Below are 19,799 nucleotides of genomic sequence, written 5' to 3' on the forward strand. Positions count from 1 at the left end.
GGGGACCACTGTAGTTGGCTGATCACTGTTGTGCACTGTGGGACTAAACTTAGGTCAACTTTGAATCAATCTTCTGTTCTCTGTAATGAAGGCAGGCAGAGATTCTATGCCAATTCTTTTCATCAAAATAGGTACTAAAATGTATCGTTCTCCAAAGAATAAGCATTTTATGTGAGAGTTCCAAGTACATGTGTTTTCCTATAGATACACAAAATCAAAATCAGATCCAATACAGAACAGGACTCATCTCTGCTGTGGGTCCCACTCCCTCATCCTACCTCCCTGCCTCTTCACGCCTGTAAGCAGGAGGCTCAAAAAAGTAATTTATAAATTAGAGTCAAGTGGAACTAGATCACATCAAAATATTATTAGAGAGGCAGACATATCTAAAATGAAGATCTTTTACATTATTGAATTTAAATAAAGTCTCTCCTGTAGATAATATATAAAATATCATAGTTCCCAAAACACCATTGACATTGAAGGTAAATACAACAGTCAGTTGTACACAGTACATATGCCAAATACTATGACACAGAAAAATGTATTCTATAGGTGGAAAGAAATTATGTACTATGGCCATCAGAATTAATGCTATATTAGCTAAGCAATGCAGACTCAAGAACAAGGTTCTTTTAAGTAAAATACCTGCAGTTTCATTTTCTCCAGTAGATTTTAGCTTCAGCTTTCATGTTCACCCATGTAGTAAGTATGCGGCAGAGTGGTTCAAAGGTGAATGACTGATGGACAGTTAAGGTTATATGAAGGCTGTTCTGGACTTCCTGCAGAGTCTACACACTGGTTAAGAAGAGGACAGGCCACGGGAAAGCTCTGTTAGCATAAAATGGGGGATTTTAAAAGATGGAAAGGGAAATTTTCTATAGCTAATTAGCAAAAATCACCCAAGTGATAGAAGAAAACTAGCAACCTGTGGAGCAGGGTGAGTAAGCCATACTGCTCTGTTTCTCATCTGCATTGATCATAAAGGACTCCTGACTTGGAGAATGGAATTGTCCTAGTTTACCCCAGGTCCTGTGGCCTTATAATTTGTCAATTGAGGAGTTCTAAAGAACACAGTCCTTCGAATAAGGACTAAATGGTCTGTGGAAAGCATGGCTGTTCTTGAGAATCCTGAATGCTCTCTGACTGACTGTGGTTATGACCCCAGCAAGGACTAGCCAGGGACTTCAAGCAAGTTCACTGGAGAATTACAGTCTCTCATCTTGCTTGGGAAATTTTTTACAGTGATAATTGACAAGAAAAAAAAAACGTGTCCACTTTTCCTTGTTTAAAAAGCGTATTCTCACCAGTGTTCAGAGTACTTCCTCCAGCTGTCACTGAAGAAGCATATCTTCTTAAAATAGAGAACTAGTGGATTAAATGATAAAGGATCCAATTAAAAAGTGGTCAAGATGATTAAATTATAACTAGGACTGGAAATTAAAAAACAAAACAAAGCTGGGGGTGGTGGAATGTGCCTGTGATTCTAGCAACCTGGGAGGTGAGACAAAAGGATTGAAAGTTTGAGGCCAGCCTCAGCAACTTAGGGAGGCCCTAAGCAATTTAGTGAGACCCTGTCTCAAAAATCAAAAATAAATAAATAAAAAGGGCTGTTGATGCAGCTCAGTGATAAAACCCCTGGGTTTAATCCCCAATACCCCAAAACAAAACAAAACAACAAAAAATGAGACATAGGAAAACAGGAAGTTACAGATATAAATGTTCCCCCAATAGTACCAAGTAAAGTATAAAATGTAAGCTATGGTGAAAAAATTATTTGGAAATTTAAAAAAGAGGCTTAGAATCATTGTACAAGAAGTCTAAAAGACTTAAGGTTGATCTTGGAACTAAACCTTCAAAAAGAAAGCTTAACTCTTAGGTAATCTAAATTAGAATTTAGCAAAAATAAAGGTAATAGGTAAAAGGAGGTAGGCAGAGTCAGAACTGTAAATAGTCAGAGCAGGTCTCAGAGCAGCCCCAAACTCCAGGCACTGCTCCAGCATTGATTGGCAGGGTTTGTACCAGACACACAAGTGCCCTCTAGTGACCATAGGAGAGAAACGCCTCCCCTCCCCTCCTTTGTTTTCCAGGTCTTTCCTTATTTTAGTTAATAGAATATCATTTTGTTCAGAAGGATTATTTGGAAAAGTGTGTTTTTCTAGACATATCCTATTAAGGAAGCTTACAGAGTAGTCAAGGTGAGGTGAAAAGACATTAATCAAATGTCGAAGAGAAAGTCTCATGAAGCAATAAAAACTGCAGCAGAAGTTTAAAGCTATCCTTACAAAAATTTTATCGTATTAAAGACAAAAGGCACATTGATTCAATTTAACTCTGAAGTTTTATTCATTTTAACAAGAGCAGACTATTTCCAAGAGGAAAAAAAGAGCAAAATGTATTTTTTTTCCAGAAACAAGAGACCTAAAAAGTACTCAGAGAGTCATCAAAGAATTCTTTTTTATTTTTATTTTTTGAGAGTGATTGCCAAATTTGCTCAGACCTAATATTCATTTGATTAGGTGTCATTCACACAGCAATTTCAATCTGGTATATATATATATATATATATATATATATATATACACACACACACACATGTGTAAAAGGAGGTAGGCAGAGACAAAAGGATTGAAAGTTTGAGGCCAGCCTCAGCAACTTAGGGAGGCCCTAAGCAATTTATATATTTATATATATATAGTTTGATTGGAACTTAGGTCTCCCATGATTATTGCAGTACATAAGCCACATATTTAGCTTTTTAAATGTAATCATTCAGTTGCAAAAGAGGTGTTAAGCATTAAATGAGAAATATTGTGAACTCACTTTGCAAATTCCAAAGCACTGTATATAACAATATTTTGTCTGACAATATTTAATAGGTTATTAGGGAAACTGGTTCAATCCAGGCTTCCATCCTACATTTGTAGATTATACTCCCAACTATTCATTATTTTTCCACATGGCATCAATTCTGTTTCAAGTATTAAAGAAACTGGGAAACAAATGTCTTCACTAAACAAACCTTAAATTGGGGCCTCAAAGTCCTCATGCTTTCATTAGTCAGAGGACAATGAATGGAACTCTAACAAAATGATGCTCAGGAATAAATGTCATTTAGTCTAAGGGCTCCTTTGTGGGAAATGATTCAGTCTCATAATGATGACAAAACAAATCATAGAAATAGTTTCTTCTTAGTAGTACAAAACAGAAGGTGAAAAGTTGTGACTGGTGAGTCACTTGGACATAGCTCAGGAATTTTATTTCTTATTCTTTTTTTTCCTCCCATTGTTAGGAAATAAGGCATGATTTTAAAATTGTCTTTTCTTGTGGACTAAAATTATTGAATAAACGTAAGCCATACTATAGGACAGAAACTTCCCAAAGATATTTAGTCTTATTATTAACATTTCTGAAATACCTTATTCATGTCATATAATTCATTTTCACACATCTTCTTAGGAAGGGTAAATTCTTTTTTTCCCCTCTCCCTATTTGTTGTATCGCTCTAGATTAATAAACTAGGCTGCTTATTTGTTGGCAAATTAGAACAGTAAGTAATGAACCAATGAGCCCAAGTGGAAGGCTTGTCTGTTGGGTTGTGATATTGTAGTTACCTGTGAACACGTTGTTTGGAAGCTTCAGAATACTTGTTATACAAATGTAGATATATTCTGCTGAGTTGTGCGCCTGGAGTTTTTTCCTGGTGCAGTGTCGATGAATTTGGGAAATATTTTACAGTATGCAATTTCTCTTGGACTTTCAAAAGCACACTCACATGTTAGTGATTCTCAGAAATCCAACTGCAGTCAGCCTGCTTAACTTTGTAACAATTTTCTAGGACTCTTCATGTTTTCCATGGAACACAGCTCTCACCAGTGCACTGCTGCTGCTATGAGTTTAGTTAATTGACCCTTTCTCATAAAATGCCAGTTTGATAGTTAGATTTGGAGACAATTGCCAATTGAGGTCTCATAGGGATAATATTATAAAAAAATATTAAGTAGGTTTATGGTCCAATCATCTGGAAAAGTGAGGATCCTGGATGATGAGTAAGCATCTTGTATAAGTAAGCTTTTCATAAAGCTGTATTTATTCAATTGAAAGGGCTGACATTTGTTCTGAATCCTTCCATTTTTTAAAAAGATGTAATCTTGGAGATAGCTTTTGCTTTACTCATTTGATCTTTATCATGAGACTCTGTAGTCTCCATCATGGCAGGAACAATCCAATTTGCTCACAATTGTAAACCCAACACTGTAGTTCGGAGGCGGGATCTAAAAGTCATTAACTAAATAGTAATTATTTCATTTGTGTCTTACTTTGAAAAATACATAGTTGACATAGTATCATAATTATTTCTAAAATGCAAATCCAGGAATCATTGGACTAAAAGAAAATCAGATTTTGCTAAAAGTATATATATGACCATGGACATGGCTTCCCTTCTGTGGTGCCCAGAGATAACATTTCCAGCCCCTCTTGTATTCCAGTTGGGCCATGTGACTAATTTTAACCCACAGAGTGAAAATGAAAGTGATATATTTATGTCACTTCTTTTTTTTTTTAATTTTTTATTGTGGGTTGTTCAAAACATTACAAATTTCTTGACATATCATATTCCACACTTTGATTCAAGTGGGTTATGAACTCCCACTTCACCCCATACACAGATTGCAGAATCACATCAGTTACACATCCATTGATTTACATATTGCCATACTAGTGTCTGTTGTGCTCCGCTGCCTTTCCCATCCTCCGCCCTCCCCCCTCCCCACNTCTGGAGTATCAAGGAAGACATTAAACAGCAAAATCAGACAATGAAAGATCACTTCGACAATGAATTATGTCACTTCTTAATCCAATCTTTCTTCATTAGCAGGAATGAATACAGAGTATCCTTAATTTCTGAGAATGATGGGACCACAGATGTCTGGGTCCTTGACTCACCACAAAAAAGAAAGGCAATCACAAATCACCAAATGAATCACACATATTGATCTATTTATCAAATACAAAATGAACTTTTTGCAATTCAACCACTGTTATATTTAAATTTGTTTCAGAAAGTGGTGTTACCCAACATCTCTATCCACCTCTATATATAGATATACACAAAACTATACCTTCATAGACATATACTAGAAGCACTTGCACCAGAAAGTCAATAGTGGTATCTTCCAGGTAACAGGATTGCTAGATTTTATTACTTTTCCAAATCACCATATTTTCTAAATTTTAAGTGAACAGAGATTACTATACATTACTACCATACATTAAGATTATAATCAAGAGGAAAACAAAATAAACGCTATATATGTATATATACACACACACACACACACACAAACACACACACACACATATATTTAATGATTCACAGCTTTAAGCCCTCTTTCTTTTGTTTTTGTGAATTCTTCAAGCCCTTTGTTTCACACCTCAAAACTGGTAACACATGTATCTTAGTCACAACATGGAAACTGCCAGTCATCCCTCCCTACTCCCAAGGGCACCTAGGGAGTAATCACCCCCAAATAGACGGGTAATGTTTTTGAAAAAAGACTCACCTGGATCACTTTACTGTAGCAGGATCCTTCATTATGTGGTCTGCATGTGCAACTTTTAAATTTTGAAATAATTTCAAATTTTAAAAAAATTGCAAGAATGGTACAATGAACTCCTATAGCCTTCTTCCAAAATTCCCAATTATCATTTTACTATATTTAAATAAAGTATCATTCTCTGTGTAGATAAAATATAGATAAATGTATGATAGATTTTTTTCCCCCTACTTGAACCACTTGAGGGCAAAATGAGGACAACTAGCAATATACATCCGAATTCTTGAAAATATGCATGATTATTTCTGTAATTATGATTATAGTGACTTAGTTGCAAGGAAATACTTGGAGATACCAGAACATTTTTATTATAAGAATGTTAGCAATACTTATCATTTTGAAAAACTAGAAAAGGTCTTCATGTCCAATAAGAATTTGGTTGAGTAAATTGTCCAGTGAAATTACACACTGCTTTCAAACGTTCATTAGGATAAATGTCAAATCTCTTAACGTGTCCGCCTTTGTTGACTGAGTCACTCTTGTAGCTACTAGGATTCCTTTGAAATTGCTTCAATCACCTTTATAAAAGTGATCACCCAAGGCATCCTCAACCTTGATGGATGCTGACTTTAAAAATGTCTCCCTCGCCTTTCTGCATCTCAGGATCAAACCAGGTACCAGGATACGTGGAGAGTCCATTCTCCTCAGGATTCAGGCACTCCTGACCGATACTCTTAGGAAGCAGGTGATCTGACTGAATCCAAGACAGCAACACAAAGTCTCTATAAGAAGCCTGAGATGGTCAGGAAGGTCTGCTCAGTGTAAGAGCCAACAGCTTAGCATATAATGGAAGCTCCACAGAATTCCAACAAATGACCTATCCTCATTTCAAATAAAGAGTCAGTTGCTCAAACCCATAGATATTCATGAGTATCCCCAGGAAAAAAAGAAAGCCAACTTTCTTCTTAGTTACATCAGTGGAAAACAGGCTTTGACTGGCTCCACAAATGCAAACTTCCAAAGCTCTTTTCCCTTTTATTGTTGGAATATTCACCCTCTGTACCAAGAACAATGAAAACAAACACAATATTATTTAATTCCCAATGAAAATCCTTTGACTTTGGTACCACAAATTCAGAAATTCTAAAATAAACATAAAATTTCAAATACAGGACATCTGGGATGGTCATATTTCTCATACAACTATTTGGATGGAAAACCCAAATGATACAGTTTTATACAATAAAAAAGTAAAGGTAACTACAAAATATATCTCATAAACATATTTCAAGCATTTCATCAAATGCACAAAGTTTAAGAATCAAGAAGAAAACACTCCAAAACATATTTATTGAAAATACAATACCATTTATGTTGACATTTTATGTGGGTCAGAAAGGGATTAAGAGTAGGGTGGAAAAATGCAACATTCTCCATTGAATTAACTGACAACATCAGATGGAGTCACCTGCTTCTCTCTAGGAGTGCATGAGGTACTATATAAAAATTGAATTTCTTTTAATTCATTAATAGGACCCAAACATATTTAGCTTAAGAAATAAGAATGGGACATAAAACCAGATATGGCTGAACCAAGAAAATGACAAGATTTTCAACTGGTGGCAACTAAAAGTTAGTTTATCAACTGCAATAAAAATAAATCTGCAAGGGCAACCATGACTCACACTGAGCCCGTGTTCAGCACGGGTGAGGTGCCCAGGGCCTGGTGAGGAGCTACACAGTCCTCACGCCTCCTGGTGGAGCTCTACCTTGATCTGGGACTTCATGAAGGACCCCTCATGGCTCATGGGGATTGCAGTCATTTCTCTGCCTCAGTCATCTACTACCATTTTTATAGTTCTTATAACATCCTTCTTTAGAAGTGACAGAGCTTAAGGAAACCCTTAACTGGCCACTTCTGAGCAGAGAAGAGGTGAAAGTACTTTGAGATGGTGTGGGATGGTTTGGAGGTACCAGCAGATAAGTGGAGAGACCAGAGCAGGCATCATCAAAAAGCTTCTTTTTATACTGTTATGATGAGAGCATTAAAAAAAAAAAAGAAACATGAATGTCAAGTGAAACAATGAACATTTAAATAAAATGGAGGTGGAAGGAATTCAAAAATTTTTCTTTTCTTTCCATATGACTGTCCAATCTTTTTAAATGGTCATGCTCAGTAAGGCCAGTTTTATTTTATTGGCCATCTGTACAGAACATTAGACACTTCTGAGGAAAAGCAGAGCCTCCATTGACATCTTCAGGTAGACTGGGAAGAACATGGGAGGGGATGAAGGGCGTATATGAAACCAAAGTCTCCATAGTTTTCATGCCCAGGTAAGTGGACACAGTCTTTAACCTTATGTTAAATGACAGGTTCAAATCACAGAATGTTTTCTGGTCACTGGGTCATCAAGTACATCGGCATCATAATCACAAGCACTCGGTGCCCAGCACGCTGCCGAGTAACGTAAAACACATGAGCAACTTCAGAGAGAAATTTCTGTGCAGAAAAGAGGTGGAAGACCTTTCACACACCAGAGGTTCTGCTTTGTATGGTCTGACTATATCCGGAGGTAAGGCGGTCATTCCTTGAATCTGGAAAGCAAAGAGCAGACAATGCAGAAGACATGTGATTTAAGAGCAGGACTGGGCCACACTTGTTGGCCACCTACATTTCTGCAGGGGATGAGGGGCAGGTGATGGTGGCAGAATCAAACACCAGGGAGTCAGAAACCCCAGGGCTTAGGAGGGAGATTGAACAGAGGGCCAGATGCTCCTCTGAAAGAACTACAGGGCAGGCTCCAATGCTTTCTGAAGCTCTCACCTAGCCTATTCCCACTTCAAAACAACTTCAATTTTAGAATGAATTTCCCTCTTCAAGGGGAGCTTTCATTTTCAGTCAACCCAACTAATCATAGAATAAAAATATTATCAGACACCTCAAAGGACAAGTGGATTTATAAATGTGGTATCTGATCCTGAGATTCTCCTGTTGTGGATCCAGGCAAAACATGCCACCTGGGCTCTCAGAAGTTAGATGAGTTTGGGCTCACCGACCACTCCGCGTTGTCTGTCTTAGAACATCTCACGTTCACTGGCAGGCCAAGGACAAGCTTGTTGAAGGAGAGGCCTTCCTTCTTAGTCCATTTAAACTTATTCATGGCATCCATGAAAGAAAGGTTTTTATACTGCTTGGGGCTTTTGATAATGAAAGGCCATGTCCTGAAATTACATCAAATAACCACAATTACATTCAGAACAAAAGCATTGCATATTTCTTTCACTTTTCAACATTCTAACATAGATGTCATTTTTGCTCATTTTTACACACATGGATATCTCAATGTCAAATATTTATAAACTCATTAGTGGTTATTAGAAGAAATATATACCAAGTGAGGAGTCTTTTTAAAGAACTATATTTCTTCTTTGAGGAGCAGATAGGTATTGCATTTATCTATCTATCTATCTATCTATCTATCTATCTATCTATCTATCTAATCTATCTTGGGATTGAACCCAGTGTGCTTAATTGCTGAAACATGTCCCCAGCCATTTTTATTTTGAGACAGGACCTAAAAATAAAGATCTTGCTAGAGCCTCACTAAGTTTCTAGGCCTGGCTTTCAACTAGCAATCCTCCTGCCTCAGTCTCCCAACCACCAGGATTAAAGGCATGTGCCACCATGTTACAGGTATTACTTTTGGAAGAAATAACATGGCCTAAGAAAACTTCCCCACAGTCTCACAATTCTAGATAACAATATAACCCATAAGTATTCATTTCTGAAGAGTGTGACACTCATAATGCAACAAAGGAACATGGAGATTCTCGAAAGATACTGTTTACAGATGTAAAATTCAAATCCACACAGTGGATCAGAAGCCTGATCCCTGCTGATTGTCCTGTTTCTGCTCACCTAAGATTTGAATTTTAACCAATGGTTTAAAAATATTAGTGAGACTGCAGAATAAAATTGACCCAATTATTCTATGTATGTATATGAATATACCTCAGTGAATTCCACCTTTATATACTTATAAAAGCACCAATTTAAAAAACAATAAATAAATAGAAGGAAGAATAGTTGAAGAAGGGGAACTGGGACAGGGAGGAAGAGGGGGAAAGAGAAAGTACTGAGAACTGAAATAGAGCAAATCATAATATACGCATTTTAGATTATGTCAAAATGAACCCCACTGTTGTATAACTATAATGCACCAATAAAAACATTTTAAAAGTTTACTGAGAATGGATATTCAATAATCAATATACTTGGCTTTCACTTGTTGCTTTAAAAAATGCTAAATTTTGTCCAAGAAAGAAAGAAGATATCACAGAAATATGACCTAAAAAGCTAGAAAAGATACTTTTCAGGTGTAATCTTTCATTAAATATTTTATGCTATTGATTTCTGGAGAGAGGACAAGTGTAATTGTTAGCACATCAAAAAATGTTCATTAATCCATGGATACTACAGAAGATTATTATGGGTGACCAGTAGGTATTTGACTACATAATACCACAAGAAGATGGTCCAGTGATTTCCAGTAATTACCAAATAATTAGCCATCCACTGAGCAAGCCACATTTTAAATATTTGATTGTCTCAATCTCTTCATTTCTGTCATCACTTCACTTTCTCTTACATGCATAGCTGAGTAGGTGCACTAAATTATCTTATTAAGTAAATTAGACAATATTTATTAATATCTTGAAATTATGAAAGTAAATTTTAATGTAAAATTTGAAAATTATTTCTCCTATTCTGTAACAAATGGGAACATAAAAATGGTAACATATAAAGATATTTATATTCTTCAGTTCCTAATCTCCTTTTTTCTTTAATTAAGAGTCAGCATGTTTGTTGAATTTTAAATGCATTATTTCACCTAGAGATCTTAAAGTACCATAAATTAAAAGCAATAACACTACCTTAAACTTCTAGCAGTGACCCCAATCTAGAGCATTTCCTAATTGTGGTGACATATAATCTGAAGTTAATGTAAAAACAAAAACTTGAAAGAAACTTATTAACTTTCAGACAATGTTGCTTTAAATCCACTAAAACTACAGATAGGTTTTATTAAATATAACATAGTTTAAAATCAAATATTAGAATAAAATTTATTTCTCACAAAGACAAGTTACTGGGCACAGAGACACACACCTATAATCCCAGCTTCTTGGGAGGCTGAGGGAAGAGGATTTTGAGTTTGAGGTCAGCCTAGGGAATTTAATGAGACCCTGTCTCAAAATAAAATATTTGTTAAAGGAGCCTGGGGAAGTACTTCAGTAGTAGAGTGTCTCTGGGAAAAATACCATGTACTGCCAATAAATGAAAGTTAATTTTTAAAAGGTGCTTATTTTGAGAAGAGAACAGCAACTTTTATACCCAGAGAAATGCTGGAGGAGATGGGGGGAAATTATCAGTCTGCAACCACATAAAACACCACAAGAGGGCACTTGCACTTGAATTTTCACTATGGTTGCTTAAGTGGGATAAATCTGAATTTTTTGCAGCCTTGCTGGTTAGAGTAATCACTGTAACCATTATGTATAGATAAAATCTAAAAACTCTGCTGCTGTAATAAATCATTAAACTATTATTTATTGATATTGCATAGCATAATGTAACAGAAGAGATGTAATCACATTTGTTAACTTATAGTACAGGCGGGACAGGGCAAACTCAACGGCTCATACATGAAGACAATGCCCTAGGCTGGAGGACCTGGAATGTGGCCACTGACCTATCTGAGATGACATCTCTGACTCATATTTTTATCCTTTGATTTCTACTAACTCAATTGCAGTCCATTCTATGATAACATTGTATCAACAGACTCTTTTCCTCTCTAACCTACCCAGCTGCTCTAACACCACATTTTCAGACTGACATCTGGAAATTAGAGAAGGCGAAGACAGAAAGATGAGGAATCTGCAAAAAGTAAATATCCTAAATACTTTTCTCAAAAAGACTAAGCTTTAAACCTAAAGGAGGTAGCCTTAAAGTAACAAGTGTTGCTGCTATTACTGGGACTAAGGGTTAGCTAGAAATATTAAGAATGCTACAGAAATGAAAACAGCTACATTATTGCACATCTGAGCATTGTGTAAGTGTCCACTCAGATATACAAGCAAAGAAAAGAATACTATTTATATATTACTGTAGTTGATAGAAACAAATTGTGTTAATATTGCAACTTAATATTCATGGGTAATTTTCCTTTATAAATCTGATCTAAATTCTGAGATGTTTTTCTTGAAACATAGAAAATTGCAATACACCATAGTGCAAAGTAAGATTTTCATTTTCCAGCAGAAATCCATTTATATCTGCAAATTTATACCAATTAATGAAAAAATTAAAGTTTAATGATTTTTATACTTGGCCTCCTATTCTGAATAAATTGGAAAGCAGAGAGAGAAAGGTTATTTTGTAGCTACATTTCATATCTGAGGCTCCCTGGAAATCCCACCCTTGTTTTAAAAGTGTTACTGCTGTAGTTTTTCTGGAGAATGACGGGGGAAGAGAAATGTGGATGGAAGATCCTACCAAGGAGCAATGCCCATGTATAATACAGCTGAATGAATAACATCCCAGACTCTCCCTTCATCAAGCAAGTAAACATATGACAAAAAACTAGTAAACAAACAAAAATTCATTAACAGACTTCCACTTCTGGCCATGCTGGAGTAAACGGTACCAATTTACCATTAAAAAAAAAAAAAAAAAAGTCACCACCACCACCAACAGCATCAAAAAAAAAAAAAAAAAAAAAAAAATACAACCCTCAAAACTGGAAAAACTACATGGAATAGATGACTTTAGACATTGGAAAACAAACAGCAGAAAACTATGGTTCCCAAAAAGGATGGGAAAAAAATGAAAGGATTAAACATTATGTTCATCCCAGCTTTCTGCCTAAAAGCACTTTCTGAGCCAAGATGCAGAATGGGGCATTTTCAAAGGGGAAAGAAAAAGACAATTTCAATAAGTTAAGGAGATAAAAATCAGAGTCCAAGGAGTCTGAATCACTTGAATATTAAAATTAAAGTACTACAGAGGAAAAAATCTCCTTAGATAAGTCTCTAAAAATCTGTGCAAGGATCCCCTAAATATATGTGACTGAATAATGAGTCAACTATATTTAGGATAAAATTTCACAAGGCTGAGAAAGAAAAACCAAGAGATCATAAGTCAAACATTTCCCAGAGTTCACAGGGAGCTGGAAGACATTCAAGCTCCAGAAAAGAGTATCTTTGCTGACTACACTGGCATTCAGGAGAGACCTGAGAATAGGTCATGCCACAGCAGTTAAGCTAAACAAGCCCTAAACATCTAATTCTAGGTTCACAATGACAAGGTTCTCTGGAGGAAGAAGAACAATCTAGCACAAATCAACATAAAATTAACAATATCCAGTGTCTATATTTAGTCAAAAATTACAAACTATATGAATAAATACATAATGTGGAGAAAAATCAGTGAATCCTCTAAGACTTAGGAATGACTGAGAGTTCAGAATTAAGAAATAAGTATATCAAAAACAAACGAGAAATATTGTTATCAAAACGTGTAAAATTTCTACACTGAGAACTATAAGACAGTGAGAAAAATAAAAGGGCAATAAATAAGCAAAGAAACATACCATGTTCATAGAGAAGAAGACTCAAAGTTGGTAAAGTGTCAGTTTTCTCAAAGTGATCTAGAAATTCAATATAATCCCATTCAAATATTGAGAGACTTTTAAAAAGAAATGGGTAAGTTGATTTAAATATATATGTGAAAATGAAATGAACCAAGACTATCAAAATAATTTTGGAAAAAGGAAAAAAGATGAAAAAGTTCAGAGACTTACATTCTCTTACTGAAGACTTCCTATAAAACTGCAATAATCAAGTCTAGTATTAAAGTAAGGCTCCACATGCACATCCATGAAATATAATAAAGTTGAAAAAGAGTAGCCAGGCATAATGTGGCACATGCCTGTAATCCCAGAGACTTAGGAAGCTGATAAAGCAGGATCACAAGTTCAAAGCCAGCCTGAGTAACTTGGTGAGGCCCTAAACACCCTATTGAGTCCCTGTCTCAAAATACAAAATAAAAAGGGATGGGGAGGTGGCTCAATGGTTAAGCACTGCTGATGTCAAAAAAAGAAAAGAATCAACATATGATCAAATGTTTTTTCAACAAATATTCCAAAGCAATACAATAGTTAAAAAAGTATATCAAATGGCTCTTGAACAACTTCATATATATACAACAAAAAACTCCCATCTTGAAAATAGAAAACAAGCCCTACTCAGAGACTAAATCTGCTGGCATCTCAATTTTGAACTTCCCAACCTCCACTATGGTAATAAATTTGTTCATAAATTACACAAACAAGGTTAATTTGTTGTAGCATTGCAGAGGGACTTAGATGTTCTCTTAGTAACAGGATGTCCTTCAATGCTTTAGCTCAGAAAAAAACAGTACATAAAAATTTATTCAAAATGAATCATCAACATAAATGTAAAAGTTAGGGGTAGAACAGAAGAAAACCTTGGATAAGCAAAGATTTCTTAGAAAGGATGGCAAAATCACAAAACAAACAAAAAATGATAAAATGAACTTTAAAATATAATTTAAAAACGAAAATCAAATTACAGACTTATAACTATTTATAAACATATGTCTGACAAAAGGGTAATAACCAAAATATAAAGAATTCTTTACAAAGAATTCTTTCAATTCAACAATAAGAAAACAAGTAATCCAATTAAATAATATAGAAAAAGTTGAAATAAAAAGTAAAAGGACATACAAATACATCCATATAACTGCAGGAAAATTCTACAGGTAGTCTTGAGTCAACTGAGGTCTCCCTTCTTTTTTGCTGTAGTTTTAAAGAATAATGGTAGAATATGATGGGGATGCTATATCCTGAAATAGGAAGAGACTAGCTGGAAAAGTACAAGCTTTGTCCAAGTAACCTTCTGCTATGGTCTGAAAGTTTATGCCTTTCTAAAATTCATGCTGAAATCTAATCCCCACTGTGGTGGTATTAAGAGGTGGGGCCTTTAGAAGCTGCTCGGGTCATGAGGGCTCCACCCTCATAAATGGGACTAGTTCCCTTATAAAAGATGCATGAGGCAAACTTGCATCCCTTTCAAAAGAGGAAAACATAGCAAGAGGGTGCCATCTTGAAAATAGAAAACAAGCCCTCCTCAAAGACTAAATCTGCTGGCACCTTGATTTTGAACTTTCCAACCTCCACTATGATAATAAATTTGTTCACAAATTACTCAAACTAAGTTAATTTGTTGTAGTATTGCAGAGGGACATATATGCTCTCTTAGTAATAGGATTTCCTTCAATGCTTTAGCTCAGCAAATCACAACATCCGTGGGTATAAAACCCAGGATTGGCTGCATTTCAGGGACTCAACCACAGTTTGAGTAAAGCATATGCAATCACGCTGCATCCATCAAGAACAGCTTTCTGTTCTGGAGTGTGATGAATCTTAGACTTCTGTTCACCTTGCTCCTTATCTGTAGAAAATTTGTTTCATGTAATTTGTTGTATATGAGTTTGTTGTGTCTTACCAGTTGATAACCAGTATCAGTAAGCCTGCTTCACAACAACTGGCAAGCAAGTAAAAAGAAGCTCTAAACCATAAGACATAAGGGAAATGGAAATAAAACTATAATAAGATGCAGTGACGAACACATTAAAGTGGGCAAACTTTAAAAGATTGAATTTGACTTGACTTTCCTGGTACATATATAAATACACCACAGTGAATCTCACATCATGTACAACCACAAGACTGGGATCCTAAGTAGAATAAGATGTACACCATGTTTGTATAAATACATCAAAATACGATCTATTGTCATGTATAACTAAAAAGAACAAATAAAAAAGCAAGAAAACTCCACAGAATTGGAACTTGAATGTAAAAATAAACTGATACATCAGCAAAAATAGTAATTCTGAATTTAAAAAGCTAAAAAAATTTTGGAGGACACTTTTGAGAGTCTTATGATGTAAACATAATCTTAGTACATAATCTGATAACTCCATGCTAAATAGTAATGCCAAATTGAAAACATGTGTCCAAAGACTAAAATAATAATGTTCATTGCAGCTTTCTTCATTATAGCCAGAAACTAGAAACAATCCAAATGTCTTTCAACTGGAGAATCAATAAATTAATCGTGGTATATCCACACAAGGAAATATTACCCAGCAATAAAAAATAATGGATTGCTGATACATGTACAGGCATACATAAATCTCAAATATTCTGAGTAAAAGAGCCAGACACAAAAGAGTGCATATGATATAAAATTTATAAAAGAACTAATTAATATATAGTGACATAAAACAGATTTGCAGGGGCTCCGGTTATGGCTCAGTGGCACAGTGTTCGCCTCGCATGTGCAAGGCCCTGGGTTTGAGCATCAGCACCACATAAAAATAAATAAATAAATAAGTTATTTGTACAACTACAAAAAATAAATATTAAAAGAAAATAAAACAGATGCAGCTTCTGGAGCTTCGTGTAGAAGGTGGGGTTGTCTCTACATGGGAATAAGAGACCTTTGGAAACGCTCTCTGTCTTACTTGTGATGTGGTCATAAGTTGTTCCACATATGACAAAAAACTTTCTAACAGTATATTTAAAATAGGTAGACTTCATTGTATGTAAATTATACCTCAAGCAATATGGCTATGAGAGATAAACACAAAACAGATAAAAACATATCATCAGTAAGCAGACAAGAAGAAGGAAAAGGAGGAGACACAATACAATGCATGAACTTTACAATCTCTGGTAAAGAAGGGAACGGGAAGATCTGACTCAACAAGGTGAATTCCTAGTCCTCCTCACACCCTCTGCAGAGATGACTGTTGGAGGAACAGAGCAATGAGTCTCCCTAGGAGAGGGAAGGGCTGAGCTGAGGGCTGCAGCAGACTTAACAACCATTCCCCCATGGAAAATGGTTCAGCCCCAACCAGATTACAAGCTTCTTTAAATAGATTTTTAATAAAATCTGAGAGAGACAACTCACACATTCTAATATCAAGTCCCACCCATACACACAACCTTTATTCTCAAAATATAAAAATATATGTACATAAATAAATCACCCAAACCTCAAACTGTGGTATGGAAAGCAAGATAACTAAGAGGATTTTTTTAGAAGTAGTTTTGGACAGGAATACCTCAGCACAATTTTAAAAAAAAGACAACCATGGAAAAAAGAACAAAAAGAAAATATAAAGAAACAGGAAAAACTGAGTCTAGAATAAAATACAAATTTTATTCCACTGAATTTTACTAAAGAGAACTATGACAAGTATTTCATGATTCAAATTTATCTCATAAAATGAATACATTACATTAAAAGCTCAAATACAAGATGACAAAATAACAGTGAAATCAAAAGAAAGACTGCAAAGCAAATGAAATAAATTTAAGACAAAATAAATTTTACATCAGATAAATTAGAAAAAATAAGAATCAGAAGAGGACTCTGGAATTTTTAAAAAGAAAATGCTTGAGAAAAATCTCAAATAGGCTAGAAAACTATATGTAGATATAATACAAGACAAATTCTGTGAAATGAAAAAAACAAGTGAATATACGTAGTGCAAGAGCACTTTTGTGTCTCAGGAAAATCTGATTCAGATGCGTAGCACTTAAGCATATTCAATTTAACCTATGAGTCCTATCAGTAAAAAAAGAATTCTCCCCTTCCTCCAGGGTGATTTCCCCAGAGATACAAAATATGTCCTCCAAATACTATATCCAGACAAAATGTTGTTCACATAAAAGTGCAGAAATTCTCAAACATGAAAGAACTTGGGTTTCAAAGCATCCAGAAACTCTTTCTGATTACAGAACCAGAAGATTAAAGCTTGAGGACTCAAATTAACGAACTCAGAACATAGAAATAATACAGAGTTCAGGGGTTCTCATGGACTCTATCTAAATATTTACATATTAAATTAAATATTGTAGGAATTATTGCCTCAGAATTAAATGTAAAAACTAAAAATCTTGAAAATATAAAAATTATAAATAATAAGTATTTGGTGGTATAAACAGAGAGGTGGGAGAAAATGTGAAAATGTCCTCAACTTTCATGACCTAAAACTGAAACTTGTAATTCAAAAAAGGGAAGTCCAATATCTCTTAATGTCTCTTATGATCTATTTCCTCAATATTTGAGACCACCATTATAAAACATTATCTCTTATTTTAAAACAATAAGAGCAACAACTTTTATTTCAAATTCAACAAATGTTCAGTTTTAGTTTAGTTTCTCTTTCTGAGGGTACATAAGACAAAATTAAAATTCAATATTTTGTTTATAACAATGCACAAACATAACCTTGGTAATATTTAATTTATACATTGTTATATCAATATAAAGTTTCTGCAATAACATTCAATTTAATGTTAGCAATGTTTATTTCTAATGAAATTTGAGGCGATGGCCTTTGCCTTCTTTTAAAAGACTTCCTCTGTATTACTTGAGCTCTTTATAATAAGCCAGTGTGATTTTTAAACTGTAAAAATGCAAAGTAATTCTCCTGCAAATACAAAGAAAAAGGTCTTTCAATTGTCTTTTAGAACTAGAACCAATAACACTTTCCATCACATAAACCTCACTGGAGCTTCATACTCTGTTAATATTTGGTATAACAGAGAACACAAAATTTACCTAAATTCATTACTTGTTCTTTTATTTGATCTGTGATTTTTTTTTTATTTTCCTTATGCCTTGCCAGGTCTGTTAGGAGACAGAGAAAAACTGCATCCCCAGAACAGACAATAAAAATAAGACAAGATGTTATTCTTTAGTTTTTATCAATCCACCCTCTAAATTCTAAGATTGCTACAAAATGTTGAAAAGAAAATGCAGTACCTAATTAGTTAGTTGTGATAATGAAAGCAATTAATTAGTTGTGATATTTAAAGCACTAAGAGTAGATTTAGGGTCTTGTGTTATATGACATTCTTTTTTAACACTATATCCTGAAGGCCCAGTAATATTAATTTTCAGTAATATTACTCTCAGCAAAATAGAAAAAAAACACCTAACTCATTTCTCTCTTTTGGTCATTTAGCCAGTACCAGGTTGGCTTGGCCTTCATGATCATTTATGTCACTATGATGATGAACTATATTTGAAAGTCTCATTCAAACACCATTCCATTGGTGATGTTGATAGTTAAGGCAATTATGAGTGTCAGGGTTGGGGTTTATTGGAACTCCATGATTTATGAATTCTGCTGTCAACCTAAAATTGCTCCATAAAATAAAATTCATTACTTAAAAAATATAAACATGCTATTTAAAATAGAGGTTCTTTTTGATTCATATTTTCAAAGAAAAAATTTAACCACAAAGTTAAATGTTTTTTCTCCGCAATGACAGTTTCAAAACTGGCTGTGTTTTGTGGTACAATACTCCCTGTCTTTCCAAGTGATGGAAACCCAACTTCAGCCTTTCCTGGAGATGATCAAAGTCATGGACACTGGTAATGCTCTTCAGGAAATGGGAGCCAAGTATTTTTAGAGGCTTCACACAAGTCCAACATAAAAAAAAAAAATGGGCCACAGAGTGCATTTCATTCATCTTGTAAACACATAGCTTTGCAGATCCAATCCTTTTCAACTTTCTCTCCAATAAACCCATGATTAGGAAAAGCTCCTATTTAATATGCAAAAAAGCATTCTAAACAAAGAAAATTCTTGGGGCTGGTGTTGTGGCTCAGTGGTATAGAGTGCTTGCATAGCATGTGTGAGGCCCTGGGTTCGATTCTCAGCACTGCATATAAATAAAGATAATAAAGGTCCATTGACAACTAAAAAAAAAAAAATTAAAAAAAGAAAGAAAATCCTTTAAGTAAAGGACAATATGATATCAATATTTGGGGCGTGGGGTTGTAGTTCAGTGATAAATCATTTTCCTACCATACTCTAGCCCTGGATTTGATCCCTGGCACCATAAGACAAACAAAAACACAAATATTTTAAAAACAAGATTATAACCTAGTGTTTTTAGAATTGCACTTCATGTGCTACTTTGATCTCTATTAATATTTAAGTTATTATGTGTATGATTTTGACTAAATACATTATTCTCATTTTGAAATGTCCTGATTACAAAATTATTATATATATGGATATGGATATGAAGAAGAGACCAGAGTATGAACCCTAACTTTCCCATT

General features: G+C 34.7%; 1 protein-coding gene across 1 annotated transcript in view; it reads right to left on the reverse strand.

The window, feature by feature from the left end:
• Positions 1–5,900: 5,900 nt before the first annotated feature.
• The window catches only part of Moxd1 (monooxygenase DBH like 1), an 82,194-nt gene continuing 68,295 nt past the window's right edge, over positions 5,901–19,799 (reverse strand). Inside the window, 2 exon segments of the mRNA XM_015501346.2 lie at positions 5,901–8,153; positions 8,612–8,780. Of these exon segments, the coding sequence (XP_015356832.1) occupies positions 7,989–8,153; positions 8,612–8,780 (334 nt within the window). The 3' untranslated portion in view covers positions 5,901–7,988.

The sequence above is a fragment of the Marmota marmota genome, unplaced genomic scaffold (assembly GCF_001458135.2).
Source record: "Marmota marmota marmota unplaced genomic scaffold, marMar, whole genome shotgun sequence".
Classification (NCBI taxonomy): domain Eukaryota; kingdom Metazoa; phylum Chordata; class Mammalia; order Rodentia; family Sciuridae; genus Marmota; species Marmota marmota.